Raw genomic sequence first — 23,760 nt, 5'->3', positions numbered from 1 at the left:
CGATGCGTAAAGAGATAGATGCTCTTAAAAGTAATGGAACTTGGAAGATAGTATCCTTACCACATGGGAAGAAACCAATTGGGTGCAAATGGGTCTATAAAATAAAATATAAAGCAGACGGGACAGTCGAAAGGTACAAAGCGAGACTCATAGCACAAGGATTTACCCAAGTGAAAGGGATAGACTATCACGAGACATATGCACCAGTGGCGAAAATGACGAGTGTGCGATGCTTATTAGCCGTAACAGCAGCTAAAAAAATTTGGGTGATTGAACAATTGGACGTAAACAATGCATTTTTGCACGGGGATTTAGAAGAGGGAGTTTACATGCGCATACCACAAGGGTTCGAAAAGAAGGACCGTAACAAGGTATGTAAATTGAAAAAAATCCTTGTATGGTCTAAAACAAGCTTCACGTAATTGGTTTTCAAAGCTAACGGAATTTTTGCGAGCTTGTGGTTTTGTTCAATCGTGGGCAGATTACTCACTGTTTACCCGCAACAAAGACGGAACTTTTATTGGAGTGCTTGTATATGTTGATGATATGGTGGTAGTAAGTAATAATAGTGAAGCATATGCATCGTTTAAACGCAACCTTGATAAGCAATTTGGCATAAAAGATTTGGGGAGACTTAAATATTTTTTGGGTATTGAGGTAGCACAAAGTTCGAAGGGTTTGTTCCTCAATCAAAGGAAATATGCCTTAGGGATAATTGAGGAAGCAGGGATATCGCAAGCCAAGCCAGTTAACACACCAATACAACAGCACCATAATCTAGCATTAGCAAAGGGCGAATTGTTAAGAGATGCGATGAAATATCGAAGGGTCGTGGGAAGACTTGTTTATTTAACGATAAAACTATAGGACCTCGTGTATGCAGTGCACGTGCTCTCACAGTTCGTCCATGAGCCAAGAAAAGAACACTGGGACGGGGCAATGCGTGTTGTACGCTATTTAAAAATGAACCCGAGTAAGGGGATCATTATCAAAGGCAATTCGAATTTACAATTAGAGGCCTTTTGTGATTCGGATTATGCAAGTTATCCTCCAACAAGACGATCTTTGAGTGGATATTTCGTTTCTTTAGGGGGATCACCGGTGTCTTGGCGAGCAAAAAAGCAAGTCACGGTAGCAAAGTCTACGGCAGAAGCAGAATATCGCGCAATGGCTGCAGTAACAAGTGAGTTGGTTTGGATAAAATCTTTCTTGGGGTCTTTAGGTGTGTTTCATACGCAGCCTATAAATTTATTTTGTGATAATCAAGCTGCTCTTCACATAGCTAGGAACCCGGTATTTCACGATCGAACCAAACACATTGAGATCGACTGTCATTTTGTCCGACAATACTTGGTAAACAAAACGATTAATACACTTCACGTTCGGAGTAAGGAACAAGTGGCGGACCTATTCACGAAAGCATTAGGAGGTGAAGCTTTTGGCCATCTTCAGAGCAAGTTGGGACTTGGACTACCAAGTGCTCCAACTTGAGGGGGAGTGAAAAGATATTGTATATATTATTAGTCAATGTTTGTTATATGTTTGTTATATTCCTTAGCTGTATATTAGGAATAGATTAGATCGTATATACTTTTAGGAAGTTTGTTGCCTCATATCTAGGAGCTAGGTTGTGTATATATTCCAACCTTTTACGTTCAATGGCATCAACAATTACTCATCAATTCCTCTGCTTCTAAGTTTCTGATTTATCACCGGTTCTAGTGGAAGTAACCGGAGCCGCAAACGGCAAGGAAAGGATGGGAGTCGACATTATTGCCGTTTTAGACATAAGCGGAAGCATGAGCCAACAAAACAAACTCGAAAAAATGAAACGGGCCATGATCTTCTGATACAAAAACTTAGCCAAAATGACCGTTTATCGGTTGTCACCTTTGCATCTCGAGTGACGGTCTGCAAATCAAACGCGCCGAGATAACGGTGATGCAAAAGTTGAGGTTGGTGCTTTGGTCAACAACTTGAGGACCACAACTAACACCAACACAACCGAAGGCCTTAAGATGGCCCTTCAGATTCTCAATGATCGAAACCTCAAAGAGGGTCGAGCCATGGCTATCATGCTTATGTCTGATGGCGTGCAGAATGAAGGCCCCAAAGCCGAGTTCATTCCTCTTGATAAAATTCCTGTTCATACCTTCGGTTTTGGCTCTGGCAAAGACTAAAACCCTGCTGTAAGTGGTTCTGTTCCCTGTTCCCTTGTCCTGTGGTATTAGAAACAGGAATGACATTCTCCTAAACGTTGTTGTATAGGCTTTAGAAGCAATAGCGAAGAACAGCATAAGCGGGACATTCTCGTACGCTGAAGTGAACGATTCGGAAACAAGTAATTTGAGCACTGTATTCTCACAGTGTTTGGCTGGACTGCTTAGTATTGTGGTTCAGGACTTAACAGTGACGATACAACCAGAGGATGATACTGTTCTTGGTGTGTTAACCAAGTCTGTAATCCACAAGATTTTTGCTGGTGATTACAAAAAAACCACTAATGTCGATGGCTCTGTCACCATTATCTTTGGTGATCTTTACCAACAAGAAGTTCGAAAGATTGTGGTCGAGTTTCTTCTCCCTGCTGTTGTCGTAAAAACGTCTGCTGACACCAAAATCATTGGAGTTAAACGCTCATTCAAGTATCTCTTCTCCCTCATTATTAATCAAATCCCCAACTTTAATCGCGCTCTCAAATTAGTAACCATCTAATTTTCCTATTCTCATATATTTCAGAGTTGGTGGGTCACTGAAGAACCCCAGACCTACAGTGGGAACCGTGACCCGAACCAAAACACCGTCATCAGAAGAATCCGACAAACTCAAGGCCGAGATCCTCCGCATTGAAACTCTAGAAACAATCGCATCAGCCATTGAAAAGGCAGAGAAGCGAGACTTTGTCAACGCCACAAAACTCCTCACAGACGCCCAAGGAGCACTGGACGATGCAGAATTTGAGGAACCAAACGCATCAATCGACGCCCTCAAACAAGAAGTGGATCTTATGTTGGAGTACATGCAAGATGGGGACATCTACGAGAAGAAGGGACGTCCATTTGCAATGTGCTCACGTACATCTCATGGAAGACAGCGTTTTGCTGGGAGAGGTGACAATGTCAAGAATGTCAGGTCATTTGCCACACCTCGTATGGACACATTCCTGGAGCAAGCTGAGGCATTTGAAAACAATCTGGATCCTGACACAGTCACGTCCGTTGAGGAGGATGAGAAGGTTGAAGCCAGTGCGGATCCTCTTGGGAACCTTGCACCGTCTTTTATTCAGTACCTTGAGGATGCTATTGAGGCTCTTAACAATATCAGGTTGCTCATCACCCAAAGCCGTGGTTAGGCAAAGCATGTGATGTGTGTCTTTTATATGATGTTATACATCCCATTTTACACGCATTTCAGAGCTCATTCATGTAGTTTATGCTGCATTTCTCCCTATTTCCGTCTACTTCCGTATTTTGTACATTATTGCAGAAATGTGAAGAATCCAGCGGAAATCAAGCTAAATCCGTCCCCGAGTATCCTGCATTTCATTTTGACGTGAAGTATTCACCCGAGGAACGAGCTTGGTGCGCAATTCAAGGCCCAAAAGACAAGTCCACGAGTTCATAGAAGTCAAGTAGCAGCTCAAGTAGTCGATCGACCACCACCTTCAGTCGATCGACCAACCCTCGGGTTACAGAAGCTACTGACCACCACCTTCAGTCGATCGACCCCTCACATCAGTCGATCGACCACACTGCTATTCCAGACGAGAATTAAAAGACCGAGGAACTTGAAGCCCATGAAGTTTAGGTTTTGGAATAATTGTTACGTGAACTTTCTATATAACGTAACCTAGAAATATTCAGTGACTATCTAGTTTTTTATCAAGCTTTATTATCAGAAATTTACATTGAGTTTTAGTTTACTAATTAGGGTTTGGGATATTAATTTGCATTGGATTTCCGTTGTGCTTTCAATCACTCCGTTACATTCCTTCTGCGAAATTCGGTATTCCTTCTGTTCTAATTTCCAGATTATTACTTATTTCGTCATTAGTATAGAATTGCTAGTTAATTCCCGCAGCCAATTTATTGTTTATGTTAATTGTTCTCTTTGTCGTTTCAAGCATGAATCCATTAGTTAATTTCATTATTAAAGTTATTGTTTTTACCCTTAGCATGAGTAGCTAAATAGTTTGTGCTAGGATGTAGGCGAATTTTAGCGTAGGCGGCAAAGTATTGAACACGGTCGATTCGCGTGTCGATCGATCGATCGCATCATCGGTCGATCGGCCCGACCTCGTGAGGTTACCCTTCGTTTTGATTGATTTTAATGTTGTATTTAATGAATCGAATGCATGCGACGATTAGATACCTAATTTGTGACTGACCCATTAGATCGAAAGATAGGGAAAGTTGTTGGACCATCAATTAAATCGACTAAAGCTGTCTTTGAGATCGAAAGATAGGTATAGTTTGGACCGTTAGTCACTTTTCGGACGAGAGTCGATAATAGTGATATTAGGGTCCTATAAGCGAGATCGAAAGATGCTTTATCTCATTAAGAGTGGACTGAAAGGACCTCTTGTTTCCCGCCTCACTTGTGTTCGATTTAGACACATTTAATATCTTTGCCGAAAGCTTTAATGAACCGATCATCCTAGTACCCCTTCTTTATCTGTTTAAGCCATCTTTTTAGTTTCTTGTTTTTACTCTTAGCTTTAGACCAAATCAACTCAACCCCCACACTTGTTATCTTAGACTGAATCTAGACAACTAGAATTACATCTGCCTCTCTGTGGTTCGACCCGACTGCCACTTGCTATAGTTGTAGTTGGAAATTATAAATCTTATTTTTGACACCTCACGACGGGTATCAGCATGCTCTGCGTGTCGGCTGAATTATTATTCTTACTGTTTTATGTGTCTTTTCTTTCTTGTTTTTTCGAGCAAATAATAAACGACTGTATTTTCACAATCCCATGCTTTGTTTGACGTACGTCAAGCTTTGGGATTGTGTTTGTTTAATGAAATGAGCACTGTCTTAGTAAAAGGAATGCATTTGGTTAATTGTCCAGAAAAAAAACCATAACACTGAATGCATCTAGATCCGCTGGTCGCTGCACTAAGTTGGCTTAGTGATCTAACATAAGACTCGTCTCTAGACCCTAGTAAAACTGACTCTGGTCGGATGAACAGACCAGGATCAACCCTGATCTGAAAATGCAACCAAAATAGCCTGGATTAAGAATGACCCGAATCAAATGAGACTAACAATATATGCAATATGACAGTATGACACAAGTCACACAACCTGAATAATCCACAGTGGTATACACCCAAATGTGAATAATCCAAACAAGTTAACTATGCCCACAAATGATCTTAATTCGCGGTATTATAAGAGTATTTGTTTTATATACTTAAATAGACCGACTGACCGAGTTCTTCGACCTTTTAGACTCAGTTCTTCATCTTTTCAATCAAGTTTTTCAGTTCAAACCTAATTTAATAGTGTGTGAAAACCTTTGGAAAAAACAAGTTAAAAGAGTGTAAGAAAGGAAGTAAATGCTCAAAAACTCTTCGTCTTAAAACAGTTAATGCACCTTGCGCCTTCACCACAAAATTTGGTTCATGAATAGGCGGAATTAACTCTAGTGCAAATCAAAATGAACAAGTAGTATTATGCTAAATACAGGCGAAACGACCATTCACATTTGAGGCACTCCTGTTCGAAAACTGATTCATTGAAACGCTCTTACCTTAGTTGACATCCTTCATGTTCGGGAATTTTTGCAAATTGACCATTCACATTTGAGACACTCAAATATATCAACCCAGTAGTTTTTACATTGTACACACCACTGTAAAGCACACTCACTATAATGATACACGAGGCTTGAACCAAAAACCCAGAAAAAATTGAGACAGCGAGAAGGGGAAAAGCAAGAAAAACTTGCAAAAACACACAAGATTTTCATGTGGTATATAATTACAAATACTTGATCAGCACACAGATAGTAAGGAATAAAATAACAATTCCAGCAATTGAGAATACTAGACACGAGCAGGAACAACTTTCCTTGGTTCTCCTGTTCAGAAGCGCCAGACTTCGGGCTACACTCTGTTGCCATGGTTTAAGAAAAAGCTTTAGATGACTCTTTAACAGTTAAGGAGTTAGGACGTGTCAAAGAAAACCGGCATTCTTATATAATGTTCAAAGCTAAATACAGGAACAGGAGACAAACCACAGAGAGTTCAAACAGCTATATTTACAAACCTGTTGCTAGGCTAATTTTTTGCGATCCATCTTGTTTTGTAGACATAAACATTGTACTCAGAACCAATTTTGGATGAGTATGACACGTCGACACTATGACTTATCTTAAGTTTCTTATTTTTTTTATATCAGTGAATGTCTCAAACCTTAGTATTAGATATACAAATAAATGAACCGCAAACAGATTTATCCTCACAAAGTCATGGGGCACTTGCTAAAGCTTTTAACCATAACTAGAGGAGCTTTAACTATGCACATAGAGATATTAACTACGGAGTACTATTTTTCAGTTCTTCTGATTGGCACATCACTTAGTCTCCGTCTTACATGGTTAAACCACCGTAGGCGATTTCATGACATTGTGACGGTTGAATTTGATGATCAAACACAATATACAATCATGAATCATCAAGTATAGGACTGTCATCCCCTATTGTGTGAGCAGTACTTTTTCAATAATACTCCCTCGGATTCTCTTATTTGTTACCACTTTTCCAAAAATCATCTCCATAGTCTTAAAAATCATAAGACTTGAGAAAGTTGAATGAAGTACTACTTCCATTTTAGTCTATTATCCTAGTTGACTATTTTTGTGAGGAGGAAAAGTCATGTGAGGCTAATTAATTGGAATAGAGGAAGTATATATTAGATAATTATTTCCACTGATGTGGTCTTAAATTAAATACAATAGTACTCCCTTGATTCTCTGATTTCTTACCACATTCCTAATTTCGTCTTGCGAATATAAAAAATCATAAGAATTAAAAGAATTGAATAAAGTTGTACTTCCACCATTTATGTGAAATTGTGAATTAGCCCCATTTGAATATCTTTGCGAGGAGAAAAAGTAAAAAATGTTTATTAATTGAAATTAAGGGAGTATATATTCGACAATTATTTTCATTTGTGTTCTTTAAAATTTGTAAGTTATTGCTTTTCCTAGGTTCATAAAGGCAAGTTGCATAAAATTTCTCTAAATCCTTTCACAACCCTTGGTGATTGACCCTGAGGACATAAAGTGATTGTTGATAACTTCATGCCTATATATCACACACTACATGTGAAGCACATAGGTAGTATAAAATATCACACAATTATTTTTCACATGCAGGCACATACGTGTGAATTTGACAACATAAACTGTGGCCTAAACCATTCCCAATTAGTGGTCAAAACTAGCAGATAAGGGGCAGCCCGGTGCACGATGGCTCCCCGCTAGGCGAGCATCCGGGGAAGGGTCCCAGCACAAGGGTGCAATAGGGGCAAGCCTTCCTTTGCCATTTTAGCAAGAGGCCGCTCCAAAGACTTGAACCCGTGACCTCTCGGTCACAAGGTAACACCTTAACAGGACCGCCAGCTCTCGTCTATGGACCCTTGAACCAATGCCGAATTCCCATCTCATGCAAGACGAACCCAAGTTTGGATCCTCTTGCTTACCTAAATGTGAGATTTTCCCTTATCTCTAGCCTCTAGGAGACCCCTCATAATAACCAAAAAATAAGTTTTAATATCTGCAGTCATCCCAAACAATAAAAATACAAATTTCGGACAAGGTAACAATTAACGAATGTCCAGTTACACAGCCTAATCACAGAATCCTTATAAATCATATTTCCAGACACACTGGTGCTATTGATAAATCATTAGACATTAATGTCACCTTTTTATATTTCAAAATTCAACATGTGCCGGCAAGTTTTTCTTGAAAGAAAAACTATAAAATCCTGATAGTGCTGTAATAGGACAATGCTTTGATATGTTTAATACGTCGACGACCACAAGTCCACAACTAAGCAAATATTAGGGGAAGAAAACGATCTAAAGGGCTAGAACATGATTGATGAGTACTACACACCCAATAAAATGCATGCATCACAGCGAAAAATCAAACAAATCCACCAAGGTAATATCCAAGTATCCAACAATAACCTATCAAGAGTTGGATTGCTCATAATGTTTAGTCAATCCTAAGAGCTTAACTGAACAGGTAAAACCAGCAAAATCAGGACTTAAGAAACCTAAGAATAAACTACGCAAAGCAGAGTTGTTAGGCATAGTTTACGCTGGATGGGAAGAACGGAATCAAAGATCTTTTGCGGACAAGGCTAGTGGTGTTGGTGAAGCCAGTAGGTGTGTATAATACTTATTAGCTTGTTCGTATAAATTTTTCCCCATTCAGGCACATAGTATATCGTATAACTAATAACTTAGCTGAAGATTCAAAAATGGTTCTTTTTCTATTTTTAGAAGCAGGGGATTGTAATGAAAACATGTACATACTTTACCCAATGGAGGAAGAATACAACACTCTAATCTTGTTAAAAAAACAATGACTAAAATCAGAAGTAAACCTGAAGCCGAGAGCCTGTAACTTCAACATGGCGGTCCAGGGTATCCTGCTCATAGGAAAATCACAAAACAGTTAAAGCTGATAGCATAAACTATCATACAAACTTTTACAAACTCAACGAAGAATCACATAAAGTAAGTTGTAATGACTATATAACAAAAAAAAAATGAGAACCATACAAGGAGTCTTGTATGTAAGTCAAGTTCTTCATTTACAGCAAGAGCAATGTGTTTGGTACTTAGCACAGACTCTTCTAACTGGTCAAGCCCCTCATCTTGTTCTGCATCAAATGCAAAAAACAACATTAGAATACATGCTGCAGGCAAAGGAAAAAGGAAACTAAGTCTCAGGCAGAAAGACATTCAGCAACTCGCCTCTCATTATCTGGCGTTGAAGACCAACAATGCCCTGGTTATCCAAGCCAGCAATTCTTGACATGGCATCAACAGACTTTACTTCCGGACCAAGCAACATATCTTTGTTTCCAAAATTTGACATGTTCAAAGTGTTTGCCATCTGCTTTGCCTTAGATCTCAAATTTGAAAGCATATCCTTTCGCCGATTCAATTCTTTCTCTGTTCTGCAATTTTACAATACAGTGTAACCTTCAGAAGAGTCATATTAAGAGGAAATAACCTATTATACAGCACAATTTTACTTTAATATAAAGGGTTAATTCAAAACTCTCACCTTTTATATACTCGAGAAACTCCATCATTTGTATTTTTTCAAAAATCCTGACATTTCCTCTAAAACCCACCAATAGCCCATTTTGTGAAATTGAAGAACATTTTTTTTTGTGCAGTACCAATAATGAAATACTTTCATTCTTGCTGAAATATTACTTTGGGTAGAAGGGAAAGACATGTATGTTTGATATTTCCAATAAAGTGCCTTTTATTTAAGCAAGAATGGGCTTTTGGTGGGAGATTTAGATGAAAATGGTGTGAGTTTAGAAGAATAAAATAAAATAATAAGGTACAAATGTTGAAAATCGAGTATAGAAAAGGTTAGAGTTATGAATAAACTCTAATATAAATCATCATGCACATATAAAATCAACAGAGGCCAGTACACAAGTCAGAACTTCGGTATTTCAAACTGAAGAATATTTCTTAGTTTCTTATCAATCACGAATAACGCTTAGCAACATGGCAACACTGTGGGAGATGAAACGAGAAGCAACATTTTTGACACAAATTTCCAGGGCCAAGGAATATGCCGAAACCATTTTGATATAAGATGTTCCTAAACCAAATTGCTGAAGTGGTTATGGGCTGCTCATCCGGGAAACTTTCGTATGCAGCATCGACAGTTGATTGAACCAATGTTCAAGTCGAATATAGGTTCCTTCACAAAAATGAAGTACACAAATATAATTTTGACCCATCTTCACTTCCTCCTGTATTGTCACTAACATGTCTTCAGTTATGAGTAAAGCAGCTTTATTAAACAAAACTTTTATTTCAAATAGAATTAATGGAGTTTCTAACTCTTTTATCTCATAATTGAAGGCTTCTCATAGTTCTCAATGCAATAAGATCTTTATATTCATCTTATAAAAATAAATAAATGGGCTCTTAGAACGAGAGAAAGTCGACCATTCTTGAGTAGTTTGGATTCAGTTTGGCTCCTTTAGCTAACTGAGTCAAGGTCGAATAGTAATCTCGTTACCAGAGCTGTATGGAAAAAGCGACTCTTAGATATTGAGCACTTGAAGAGCTAAGCTCAATCTGTTTACATACCTACAGTTAGGCCTTGTAGTAAGAGTAAAACTTTGAATCCTAATTATTTTAAGGACTAGGGGCCAGTAGAATCCCAACTCTTTCCAAAAGCTTTGTCTTTGGGTTGGTACGGGTTGTTTGGTTCATAAAATGTTGAGATGCATTGGGATGCGTAATTTCCTATGAAATTCACACGGTCGCCATAGTGTATCACAACCAAATGAAAAACCATGAGCAAGAGAGGGTTATCATATACATTTCTTCAGACTTCAGCCAACTATCGCGTGTTTTGGCCTAAACTGGTGTATACATGTGCCATATCGAACAAGCATGTCTAACACACAACACAAAAGATGTGGGCATAGCCACATAAGAGGTAGGAAAGCAAGCTACCACATGATACAGGAATCTTTCTATTTTATCCAATTATGGTCACGAAAACAGCTATATCAATTTCTATTCCCCATATTACGTTACTTGAACCAAACAACCACAACTGATAGAATCATAGAACTACGTGCACCACCTATGGAGCATTTTCCTTCAACTTTATGCTGATTTTCAAAACAATACATATATTAATTAGCAAGTCGGGATCTTGAACTCCAGTATCAAAGTTGCCTTGTAAATAGAGAACTGAACATACTGAAAAGAAGAGGCTGAAATAATTCAAGGTGGAAAACACATTGCCACAATGCTACCAGGCAAGAGGGTCGACAGGTTCTTTCTCACTTTCTGAGAAGAGTGATATACAAGAGGATTCTCCCCTAGTATTTGAAGTTATTGTTTACAACAAGTTTAAGGGTGTGTTTGGATTGAGGGATTTGGAGGGAAAAGAAAGGGAAGGAGGGTAGGGGATTTAAAATCTCTTGTTTGGATAGTAAATGAGGGTGGAGAGATTTGGAAGGATCCAATTTCCCTCCTCCAAGCCTAATCAAAATCTCTCCACAATAGGCAAGATTTGGAGGGAAATTGTATCCAAACACCCACACCCCATTCCCCCTCCCCTTCCCTTCTCTCCCTTTCCCTTTCCTCCTTCCCCCTCCCCTCCCCTTCCCCCCACTTTTGTTATCCAAACACACCCTAAATGGGTAGAAATATAAGATTTTAGGTTCTACTCGTTGTTTTGGATGGAGGGATATGGAGGAATAGGGAGGGGGACAATCTCCCTTGGTTGGGCAGCAAGTTGGGTAAAACAGAGGAGGGATTTGGAGGGGGAGGGAAATTGTGTGTCCTTTTCCCTTCTACAAGCCAGACTAAAACCCCTACAACAATGAAATATTTGGAAGGAAAATGGCACAGCTCTATTCCCTCTTGCCTATCTCTCCGTCCCGTTTCCTCCCCTATGACCTCCACCCATCCACCTCCCCTTCCCTCTTAACTGTATCCAAACAAAGAGTTAATGATTTTCAGGTCCTGTAAAAGAAAGAGTCGGAATCCGAAGGGAAAGTTTTTGTCTTTGCGGTGATAACGCACATACATCAAGTCACCTATCTTTGTGTTAACTCTTACTGCTGGGCTCTTATATACCGAGTTTATTCCTCTTTGTTTTTTATTTGTATATTTTGTTTAAAATGCGGCGAGCAAAGGTAATCAACATTATAAAGTAGCACGGTGACATAGCCCCTGTGCAAGCAGAGGCAGATCAGTAACGGGCATAAGGGAAAAAAAAAAAAAAAAAAAAAAAAAAAAAAAAAAAAAAAAAAAAAATGTTAAAAAGGTAAATATTCTCAAATGCTTTGTACGACTTACGAGCAGTACCCACAATCAAGGGAGAGAAATCCTCACTCTTGCTAGACTAATACCGAGCAGTTTAAAAGCTCGAAAACAAGTTCAACTGCCGAAGTGGGAGATATGAGACTCACATAGACTGCTTGCTAGGAAGCTTAGCCAACAAAGCCTCAAGGCTGTCCAATCTAGTTCCCAAAATGGTGATTTTCCGTCGTACAGTTGACAAATGACGCTTTGATTCTGATCCATGATCTAACGTGGAAGTTTTATCAGCTATCATGCCATCAATTTCATCAGTTAACTTGGCAGCTTCATTATACTCCTTCATCCAAGAGTCTCCCGTTGTCAAAGCCATTGATGCCTTTCAGAAAGCAAACATTCATGATCAGTCCAGTATCATCCCTATAACCAATGAGATAGATACTCTCGAAATTTATAACTCACATAACTTAAGAGTGGTTACAACTCTTACAACGTCATTTCTTGTACATTGTTCAAAAACTACAGAACTAACTAGAAATGTGATCACTCTTGTCTAAAGTTTACCATAAACATAAGGGGAAGTGACAAGCTCATTCATGAAGTGACTATATATAAGTACGACGCACGCAATTGAACATGAAGAGGCAATGACAGCTACAACAGAAATACATTGCCAACAAAAATTGAACTAATCCCCAATTAACATATACCAAACAAAAAATCCTAAACCCTTCAAAAGCTTCCCTTTCAGACGAAATATCATGTTACAAATAAAGATCGATACACAACATAAAATAAGACCATCTTACCATATGAGACGGTCTTTTTTACTTTTATTGGTTCAAAACTCATATATTACCATCAATAAATGAAGATTTCAAATATAAAAGGACCGTCTCACACTGTGAATCGCGCAGATCGGTTTAAAACAAAGTTTAGATTAGTAAACCAAAACAATGGCATTTTAAGCAGTGATCAATCCTTCAATAAAATGAACCAAAGTCAACTGGTAACTTGAGGAGCATAATTAGTGAAACACAAATTCTCATTTAAGACGGGTATATCCGTCTAGTGAAACGATCAACAAGTAGTGAATTACCCACAGATAAAAACTAATAAAATTAAATTGAATGTTGATCCGTGTAACAAACAATGAAATGTGATAATAATATGAAAATTAAAATAAATAAATAATGAAAAAATAAGTAGGAAGAAATTACCGAAAAAATGATTAACTGGAGATTAAAATGTTGAATGAGATGATGATGATGATGATGATGATATGAAGGGAAGAGAGGGAGGGAGGAAGGTGGTGGGGACGGCGAAGCACGTCGTCGTTTCGCCAGCACACACCCTCTCGTTCTTCTTTTGTTGTTTTTCCCATCAAAATTTAAACTAATTCGAACTTATACGGTGTCGTTTTGGTGTTTTCTGGTTATTTTCTGTACCAAGTCAAAGACAAAAAGACCCTGGACTTTTTACCTTACTAGTTTTACGCCCGTGCAGAAAGTCTTAGGTATTACATTATGACATATTTAAAAATTTTGACTATGAGTCATATTTTTAATTTTAGAGAATGTAAACAATTGGCCAAATTTTTCGTTTTTTTTTTTCACGTTCACAATTATTTTTTAGGGATATTCTACGGTGTGCCCTTGTGGTATTCGGTTTTCTACGTTGTACCCTCCTTTTTTTATATTCTATGGTGTACCCCTAAACTCTATACATTAGTCTATACCATGACCTTATTTATTATCATTGCTAACTTAAGTTCTTCAATGAACTATTAAATCGTCTATTTATCATTCCATTTACTCTATAACCTACTAATTTACTTATTAGTTATCCGAATTACTTATTAACTCGAGAAATAGTATACGAAACTAACTAAAAGTTCAAAAAATCTCCATTATCATGTAATGAATCATAACAAATGTGTTTAATAGTAGTTGGTGCTTATTAAAAGTGATTTGTGATGTTTCTCATATAGAATGGTGATCAACGTTAATAAGTCAGAATAAGGTCAAAGAACGGTCGTTTGATAGTGATAAAGTTAATTCATAATTAAACGAGGTTATGAGGGAGAAATAAGTAAAAAGTTTAGGGATACAATGTAGAATTTAAAAAAATAAGGGGTACAATGATACGGTCGTTTCTGTACCAAAAATAAATACCTAAATATACTAACAGAAACTAGTGATAAATAGGGTCGATCTCCACAGGGAGACAAGGTATCTATTTGAAAGTCCGTCTATCTAAGTCACAAATGGGGGTTTTGTAATCGATTTTCTAAACTACTAAAGGTTTAAGGGAAAGAGAAATAGGGAAAGAGCAATAAGGCAGAAAAATAGTAGACAAGTGATCAGATAAAAGAGGTATGTCAGGATTTCGGTTCACTATGGTAGTCTATCGACTCAGCTGCAAATAGCCTAGACAATCTACTGTGAGAAGGATACAGGAAAGGTCCTTCCGGTCTACTTTCTATCCTAGATTTCTGCTAACTTAACTTCCGTCCTCATTAGGGTAGTCTACTGTTCATAGCAGGTCTGTTCATTCCAATCTTTCGATCCAAGAGCGAAATTAACCAGATTAATGTAATTTAGAAGCATGCATTCAACTAAATTGGTGTACAGTTATATTGCTATGGGGACAGATTCTCACAAGTAAACCATCTAGTCTATTCGCTTCATCGTCACAATCCTACCATGGATTCCCTAGTCCTAACATAGAAGAAATTAGCTATTCATACTACTAATGGTGTCAACAATAATAATAATGAGCATACTAATCAAAAGCATGATGAAATAAAGATGATTAAGCATAAACTAAATTAGGGCAGAAATATTAAAGAGAGAAAGCAAGAATTTAAAGCAAACAAACAAAATGATTAAGATTAAGAGAGAAAAGTGATTACAATCTAAAGCAATCCGGCGTAAAGATCAATCCAGTACCAAAGCAAGAGATTAAAGGGAAGAGAAAAAGTGATTAACAGTGAAGAGTGATTAAGAGAGAAAAGTTAATTAAGAGAAGTGTTAAAAGGTAAAAGAATAAGTGTCTATTAACCTAGTTACGACTCCCTTATATAGGGAAGTGAAAATTAACAAAACTAAACCTATCACGGGATAAAAATCCCGAGTATAATAGCTAAATACTCGATCGAGGACTTTTATATCACTCGATCGAGCAAATCCAAGCTAAAACCTCTTGATCGAGTACTTTAGGTACTCGATTGAGCACTTATTAAATAGGCACTACTCGATCGAGTAGAAAAAGGAGTCGATCGAACACAATTGTACTCGATCGAGTACTTTCCAGCGCACAATTCCTGCTTCGCGCACTGAACTTCAAATGGCTGCCATTTCTTCGTTACTTGGGCAAACAGGGCGATTCCGGTGGCGTTGGAAAGCTAAGAGGTTAAGATTTCATCTTCAATTGGAATCACCTGAAAATATGTTGTAGAACTCGAGATATGACTCTTCAAAGTAGGCACTAGTAATTTGAAGTTCTTCCTTTGTTCGCCTAGCTAACTTACTTCTTTGCGCATCATAATTAGTAGTTTCCAACCTCCGACTCATCTCATCTCCTAAATGCATGCATAGGGACATGTATTAAGCTTGATTATGCTCCTATTTGATTCATTCCTACAAATAAGACAAGAAAAACCAAAGTAGACAATTCGGGGGACATTTGTAGCTAAACACTACACAAAATGTATACAAATGCGTGCAAATGAAGTACAAAATACCTATATAAAATGCACGCATCATACAACATAGAAAACCCAAAAACTCGGGGGTACATGGTAGAATATCCCTTTTTTAACATATGCTTTGTATATTGTAATGTATATTTAATATTTATGTGTTAGATAATGATTGTATTTCTATATTGAGCAAGGAAGGAAATTAAATTACTTTGACACCCACTACTTGCAATAGGGACCACTTTTTAATTTTTTTTTCCTGAATTTAAGGGGCCAATGAGAGCTCTAAAGAACTCAACTTTTATACTATTTAGATTTGTCATAAAATCATTTTTATTTTTGGGTTATTTTAAATAGTAATCCCGTGTTTTTCAAAATTCTACCTATACCTATTAATTAATCCTCTATTTTTTTGTACGCAAATTTTTATTTTAGATAGGCTATTTTCCGTCTGAAATAAGACGGATCAAATGTAGTAATTTTACGATAAAATATTACCATTATTGTCAGGGTGAAAAGTGACAACTTCGATTATAACATTTTGTCATTAAAGGATTACATTCCATTAAAAAAAGGTAACATTTACTCCGTCTTACTGTTTTTCAAAACTTAGATCGTAATCCTAAATTATACCAAAAAAATTGGTGGACCTAATGTTGTCAGGATCGAGATCCTACTTTGGATCGAAGAGGGGTGGTAGGATCGAATCGTAGGATCGTAAGATCCTACAAATAGCTTGGATAAACAAGTTTATGTAAACTATTTGGTATAATTTGTGATGTATAATGTTAAAAAGTTTATTTAATGACATAAAAGTCTTAATAATCATATCAATATAGTACATATACCTTTAATTTAGAGTTGTAAGTATAGAAGAACAACCAACTCATAAATTTGTTACACAAATAAGCATTTTACAATCCTGAACGATTCTACCATCGATCCTACACGATCCTGTACGATCCTACCTGATCCTGACCGATCCTATACCGATCCTACCACCAAAACGATCCTACAACGATTTGAATCGTTTTCCACTTTTTGGATCGTAGGATCGTACGATCCTACGATCCGGATCGCGATTTTAACAACAATGCACCCTTAAGGCCTTAACTCTTAGTTTGTTATGTCTCCGTTGGTTTATCCTTTAATTTGCTTATTGAGCTTGTTAAGATTGGACTTAGGGGCCCAATGAGGCCAAAATAAGGCCCAAAGCATACCCAAGTTAAACACGGAATTTATACCAATCTTTTCAACCCAAATGAAAATAATTAGCATACTACTCATTTTTGCATTATAAAAATCCTATCATCATCAGTAACTTTATAGGACCGTTCTATATCATAAGACGGTTCCAATAAAAGAGATTAGCCAAAAAAGAGAAATATAAGCTACAATGAAATTAAAAAAATATAAATACAAAACTCTACCCCTCCATTGCCCTTTCAACCCACGTTTGGCCTCCATCTTGTTTGAAACCCATGACCTTACTCCGCCAACTCCGCTATCTCTGTTGCAGCCCACGTCTTCAACACTACCGCCTCCTCTACAACCACAAAAAGTCGCTCTTCATCACCTCCATGGTTGACGTTCCTCGGCTCCTCGACATTAATTACCGACAACAAGGTTTCGTTTGATCTTCAAGTTCCAGTTTTTAAAGTTGAATACTTGTATTTTTAACTGGATAACTTTGTAAGCTGAAAATTCAGATTCTGATTTATGCTTAATTGATTTTTTCAGGTTCCTCATTTACATAATTTTAATATCTTAAAGTTTTAATTTCTAAACTCACAATTTTAATTTGAAAACTTCATGTGATTAGATGAAGACTCAAGCTTTCAATTTTGCTTTTTTTTAGGTAAGATTTTAGTTTGAAAACTTTATGTTGTAAGTTAAAAAATTATGGGTTTGAGTTATATATTTCAATCGGAGTGTACAGTTGGTTGTGTTATTATCGTCGGAATCTGAGGCCGGAGTGGAGGAAGTCGTTGGTGGCATGGCTAACATCTGAGATTCTGAGGTCTTACTTGTGTCTTAGAGAAGTTAATTTTTTAGGTGGAAAGAAACCGTTCAATTGGGCTTACATTTCTCCCTTCATAGAGTATTACGTATTTGATTTTTTGGGGTTTTTATCTAATGGGTCAGTCTTATGCTATAAGTCCGTCTTATTAAACAATTTGTGTATCATCATTGTTATTAATACTAGTATAGATTAAGGCGAGGGTATTTCTAGATCATTTGGTTTATAATGTATTATTTATTCATTTAAAATTGACACATTATTAATTTTTCATATTTTAATAAGGATAAAAATTTGAAATGGAAAACTAATCAAAATAATTGAATATCAGTTCATAGTTTCGAATTTATAAATTTTCTCAAATACTTTTAAAGAGTTTTTTTGTCACGAAATTAATAATATCAGTTCATAATTTTTTTTATACAAATTAAGTACGCGGGAAGTTTTTTTATACGAAACTAATAATATGAATTTATAAATTTTTCTTATACGAATTTTTAGATACCATTTTTGTTTTATTTTAGTGAAAAGATTATAATTTAATTTAAAAAGATAATAAATTATAATGACTAAAAGATTATATATTAATTAAAAGATAAGAATTTAATAAAAATAAAGTCTTGTTTCCTGAGTTAAGTAGACTAGTTTGAATACCCGTGCGTTGCAAGTTGCAACGGGGTAATTAACTTATTTATAATGCCAAAAAAAACGTTATAAGGGTTTAATGTTTACATTCTATGTCTAATGATTTGTTTACATATTATTAAAATATCTCTTTCAAAAAAAATAAAAGATTAATATATACGTGGGTTAACTCTTATTTATAATCATATAATCACCCCACCTTATACTAATCTTTCGATGTGGGATAATTCTACTATTTATAAGTAATATATTCACCAAACATGGATTATTTTTCTGACGTGGGACAATTCTACTATTTATACATGGTATATATTCATCAAACCTGCATTGTTTTTCAATGTGGGACAAATAACAAACTCAGAATTACACCATCTTTTTTGCACTTAGTTCGACATCCAACCAGATCTCGAATACCGAATACGGACAATTGCTACTCATTATATCTAATAGTTATATTTAAATTTAATAATATGATCAAGTACTATCCATTAATATTTGTACGTTGTTTTTATTCAATTTTTTTTTATCATAATTGAGATATGGAAATTTCCCGTGGTACCCCTTAATTTTGTCAGATTTTCCATGTTACCCCTACTTTTAAGAATCTGCCTATGGTACCCTTGAGGTTCCATTTTTTTGCCCATGGTACCCCCTAATATAAAGGCTGTTAAATGGACGTTAAGTTTGATGGCGTGGTGATAAAATAACAATTAAAAAATAATACCCCCTTTATTGTTTTATTGGTACGGAGATCTCTCTCTTTTATATGAAAAATTAATTAATTATATCATTATAATATTGGAAATTTCTCATGGTAACCTTAAACTTTGATAGATTACACATGGTACCCCTAATTTTAAGTTTCTACAAATGGTACCTTTGTGTTCACTTTTTTCTTTCCCAGAATACCATTTGACAACTTCCGTCATAACACCATTACTCTCATGACTTGTGACGCCTTTTTCTTTTGTTATCTATTACACAAACACTTCATCATTTAATTCCTAAATCCATATTTTATTTAATAAACTAACATTTAATACCTAAATAACAAAACACAAATAGCATGGCATGCTCAATTACTCATCTACATTATTTTTCAATATGGGACATATAAAATCTATAGGTGGAAAATATAATGATATAAACTTTTAAGAGCTCTCCAAGACAATACTTAAGAGACTAAAAATTTTTGGGTTGATGCCTTAGTTGCAAGGATGCCTCCTATTTATAATCATAGAATCACCCACCTTATGCTATATTTCGATGTGGGAAAATTCTATTTTTTATATGTAGTATATTTGTCACACCTATATTATTTTTCAATGTGAGACATATAACATACTATGAAATACACCCTCTTTAATATGTGCAAATTATATGAAATCTATATATACTCTAATGATAGCATTTCTTACCATGAATCTAATAATATTATTTTCATAATTTTTTTACCGACATTATTTTGCCAAATGAAATGTAAAAGTTTTTATATAAAAATTAGAAACATCACTTGAATATAAAATAAGAAATACAGAGTATATATTATAATAACTAAAAATTTTTCAAAAGATTAACTTAGGTTAGAAATCATTATTGTCGAGACAGTAATAAAAACTCTTTTAAGAGCTCTCTCTGACAATACTTAAGAGAATTTAAAGATTTTGGGTTATGACTTCTATTTATAATCATAAGATCACCCTGCCTTATGGTAATCTTCCGATGTGGGACAATAATATTTATACATAGTATATTCACCACACTTACATTACTTTTCAATGTAGGACAAATAACATACTAAGTACACCATTTTTTTTTTTCGCACCTACTTTGATATCAACCCGATTTAATAATGAGAAAATACAATACAATCTACACTCTAATGATAGCATTTTTTGTCACAATCTAATTATATAAGTTTCATACGATACTTTTTTGTCAAATGAAATATAAAGTTTTTATATCAAAATTATAAACATCACTTTAATATAATATAGAAAATGTATATATATGGGGCAATTCTATTATTTATACATAATATATTCACCACACCTACATTATTTTTCAGTGTGGGACATATAACATACTAAAAAGTACATATCTTTTATATAAAAAAGTTTTGAGTTAATACCTAAGTTTCAAGGATGCCTTCTATTTATATTTATAGAATCACCCTACCGTATACTATTCTTTCGACGTGAGATACATAATTTAATTATTTAGACGTAGTATGTTCATCATGCCTACATTATTTTTCAATGTGAAAGATATAGCATACCAAGAAGTACATGTCTCTTCTTAAAAAAAACCATTATTGTATACATATTATTTTTCTTTGAAGGTAAAACCACTTAGTCTCGATCATTAGATAGAGATCTCTACTTCGTACATATAACGACTCATTAACGCTCTATTAGTGCATTCAGAAGACAACCATTAGTAAAATCTTTAGTTGTACTGTGTCAGGAGACTACCATCAGTAAAACCTTTAGTTTTGTATTTTTTGATTTTCTTGTTCATATTCTTAACTCTTTCCCGGGTAGTTCCCAACGATTTCCACTTTATTTTTTATATCATATCGTAGATAATGATAGAAAATCTTAAGAGCTCTTTAAAACAATATTTATGAGACTCAAAATTTTTTGGGTGGATACATAAGTTCCAAATATGCCTTATATATATATATATATATATATATATATATATATATATATATATATATATATATATATATATATATATATATATATATAGAAGAAGGATCAAGTGAGTCCACCTTAAGTCATTAAGTCCATAAGTCCCATTTAGAGCCCTTAGATTGTGAGGATGAATGGCTAAGATTACACCAAAAAGCAACTTATAACATTATAATAATATGTAGACTAATTACCTCTCTCCTTAGGCTATTAGTCTTACTGTTCACTCTGCATGTATGTTCCTCATCAGTCACTTGCACGTTTTTCAACTTCCCTCCACTATCTCATACAACCTCCTCATAATTTCAAAAAACCGTCTTTCCTTATTCCTGTTTTTCATCTCATATTTCTTCATTTCTTTTCTATTCCTTACTGTTCCATTTCTCTTGCTTACCAAATACAACAATTCCATTTCTTTTCTATATTTTATCGCATTCAAACCCTTGTAGTTCCTATCTTTACCTCACTTTGAAGGTAATTCACTGATCATCCTTTATTCCTTTCTTTGTTTAAACTTTTTAATTTTTCAAATTATGCTTGAGTCGTAATTGTTATATTGCGTGTTTCAATTTTATTGCGTGTTTCAATTTATGTGATTTTATTGTGTGTTTGAATTTTTAATTAAATTCATAGTGTAAATCTGAATTGATGGGTAGTGTCAATGTATTTGTTAGGGTTTTAATCGAGACTATGTTTGGGGATTGTAAATGTGATGTAATTGGGACTGTGAATGTGAGGACAGCCCAAGTGTAAATGTGAACCAAAAAAAGTGTAAATGTGCACAAATAGAAAGTGTAAATGTGAGGATAGGAGAAGTGTAAATGTTATCAAATAGAAAGTGTAAATCTGACTCAATTGGAAGTGTAAATGTGAAGATATTCAAACTGTAAATGTGAGGATAAAGTAAGTGTAAACGTGAACACTAAAACTGTAAATCTGACTAAAATGGAACTGTAGATGTGAAGATAATGGGAGTGTAAATGTGAGTTTAGGAGAAGTGTAAATGTGAACAAATAAAGGGTAAATGTGAAGATAATGGAAGTGTAAATGTGAGGATAGGAGAAGTGTAAATGTGATCAAATAAAGTGTAAATCTGACTAAAGTGGAAGTGTAAATGTGAAGATACTGGAAGTGTAAATGTCAGTGTAGGAGAAGTGTAAATGTGAACAAATAAAGGGTAAATGTGACTAAATTGGAAGTGTAAATGTGAAGATACTGGAAGTGTAAATGTGAGGATAGAGTAAGTGTAAATGTGAACAAATAAAGGGTAAATCTGACTAAATTGGAAGTGTAAATGTGAAGATACTGGAAGTGTAAATGTGAGGATAGGAGAAGTGTAAATGTGAACAAATAAAGGGTAAATGTGACTAAATTGGAAGTGTAAATGTGAAGATACTGGAAGTGTAAATGTGAGGATAGAGTAAGTGTAAATGTGAACAAATAAAGGGTAAAGCTGACTAAATTGGAAGTGTAAATGTGAAGATACTGGAAGTGTAAATATGAGGATAGAGTAAGTGTAAATGTGAACAAATAAAGGGTAAATCTGACTAAATTGGAAGTGTAAATGTGAAGATAATAAAAGTGTAAATGTGAGTGTAGGAGAAGTGTAAATGTGAACAAATAAAGGGTAAATGTGAAGATAATGGAAGTGTAAATGTGAGGATAGGAGAAGTGTAAATGTGAAGATAATAAAAGTGTAAATGTGAGTGTAGGAGAAGTGTAAATGTGAACAAATAAAGGGTAAATGTGAAGATAATGGAAGTGTAAATGTAAGGATAGGAGAAGTGTAAATGTGATCAAATAAAGTGTAAATCTGTCTAAACTGTCAGTGCAAATGTGAAGATAATGAAAGTGTAAATGTGAGGGTAGGAGAATTGTAGATGTGAACAAATAAAGGGTAAATCTGACTAAATTGGAAGTGTAAATGTGAAGATACTGGAAGTGTAAATGTGAGGATAAGAGAAGTGTAAATGTGAACAAATAAAGTGTAAATCTGACTAAAGTGGAAGTCTAAATGTGAAGATACTGTAAGTGTAAATGTGAGTGTAGGAGAAGTGTAAATGTGAACAAATAAAGGGTAAATATGACTAAATTGGAAGTGTAAATGTGAAGATACTGGAAGTGTAAATGTGAGGATAGAGTAAGTGCAAATGTGAACAAATAAAGGGTAAATCTGACTAAATTGGAAGTGTAAATGTGAAGATAACGAAGTGTAAATGTGAGGATAGAGTAAGTGTGAATGTAAATGTATATACTGTTATAGGTTGACTGATATTGTGCATTTCTTATCTACTTTTTGTTCCTGATTCAGATGGTATCTGATGGAGAAGTACCTGGAAGTGAAGAACAACCACAAGTTACCCCCATCAAGTTTTTACATTAAGTGTCGCCCCAACCGGCTTCACAAGCTCATTGGTAAGCTTAACATTGCCCAACGAGCCGCTGTACAGAGGATTGGATTTGGGGGGCTGCTTCATCTGAAACTCAGAACTTTCCCGCTTTCACATGTTCCTGAATTTCTTGAGGCTTTCAGCCATGGTTCTCATGTTTTCAGGGCGTCGGAGTTGAAGGAGTTTATGGTTACTAAGTATGATGTCTATGACTGTTTCATGTTACCTATTGGTGAGAGAGAG

General features: G+C 35.4%; 2 protein-coding genes across 2 annotated transcripts; one reads left to right on the top strand and one right to left on the bottom strand.

Annotated features, from left to right (window-relative positions):
- The first annotated feature begins 2,018 nt into the window (after window positions 1-2,018).
- Window positions 2,019-3,356, top strand: LOC141628980 (uncharacterized). Its single transcript, XM_074442060.1, has 3 exons — window positions 2,019-2,144; window positions 2,269-2,645; window positions 2,740-3,356. Exons 1-3 carry the CDS (start codon window positions 2,019-2,021, stop codon window positions 3,350-3,352), a joined length of 1,116 nt encoding a protein of 371 aa, XP_074298161.1. The 3' UTR covers window positions 3,353-3,356.
- Window positions 3,357-5,786: 2,430 nt separating this feature from the next.
- LOC141633419 (syntaxin-51-like) lies at window positions 5,787-13,505 on the bottom strand. The gene is made up of 6 exons (XM_074445894.1): window positions 13,284-13,505; window positions 12,216-12,442; window positions 9,001-9,206; window positions 8,806-8,906; window positions 8,628-8,672; window positions 5,787-6,120 (listed from the first exon to the last, which is right to left on the bottom strand). The coding sequence occupies exons 2-6, from the start codon at window positions 12,434-12,436 to the stop codon at window positions 5,989-5,991; spliced, it is 705 nt and encodes a 234-aa protein (XP_074301995.1). The 5' UTR covers window positions 12,437-12,442; window positions 13,284-13,505; the 3' UTR covers window positions 5,787-5,988.
- Window positions 13,506-23,760: the final 10,255 nt, after the last annotated feature.

This window comes from Silene latifolia, chromosome Y, assembly GCF_048544455.1.
Source record: "Silene latifolia isolate original U9 population chromosome Y, ASM4854445v1, whole genome shotgun sequence".
NCBI classification, from domain to species: Eukaryota; Viridiplantae; Streptophyta; class Magnoliopsida; order Caryophyllales; family Caryophyllaceae; genus Silene; species Silene latifolia.
This window is presented reverse-complemented; position numbering and strand designations above follow the sequence as displayed.

Excerpts from the sequence above, each read along its gene's own strand:
- LOC141628980 (XM_074442060.1), top strand. The coding sequence starts at position 2,019 with ATGGCCCTTCAGATTCTCAATGATCGAAACCTCAAAGAGGGTCGAGCC. Across the intron at positions 2,145-2,268 it reads TTCCTCTTGATAAAATTCCT|GCTTTAGAAGCAATAGCGAA; the intron begins GTTCATACCTTC and ends GTTGTTGTATAG. Across the intron at positions 2,646-2,739 it reads GGAGTTAAACGCTCATTCAA|AGTTGGTGGGTCACTGAAGA; the intron begins GTATCTCTTCTC and ends CATATATTTCAG.
- LOC141633419 (XM_074445894.1), bottom strand. The coding sequence starts at position 12,436 with ATGGCTTTGACAACGGGAGACTCTTGGATGAAGGAGTATAATGAAGCT. Across the intron at positions 8,907-9,000 it reads TCAACGCCAGATAATGAGAG|AACAAGATGAGGGGCTTGAC; the intron begins GCGAGTTGCTGA and ends CATTTGATGCAG. Across the intron at positions 6,121-8,627 it reads TTACAGGCTCTCGGCTTCAG|AGTGTAGCCCGAAGTCTGGC; the intron begins GTTTACTTCTGA and ends CCATGGCAACAG.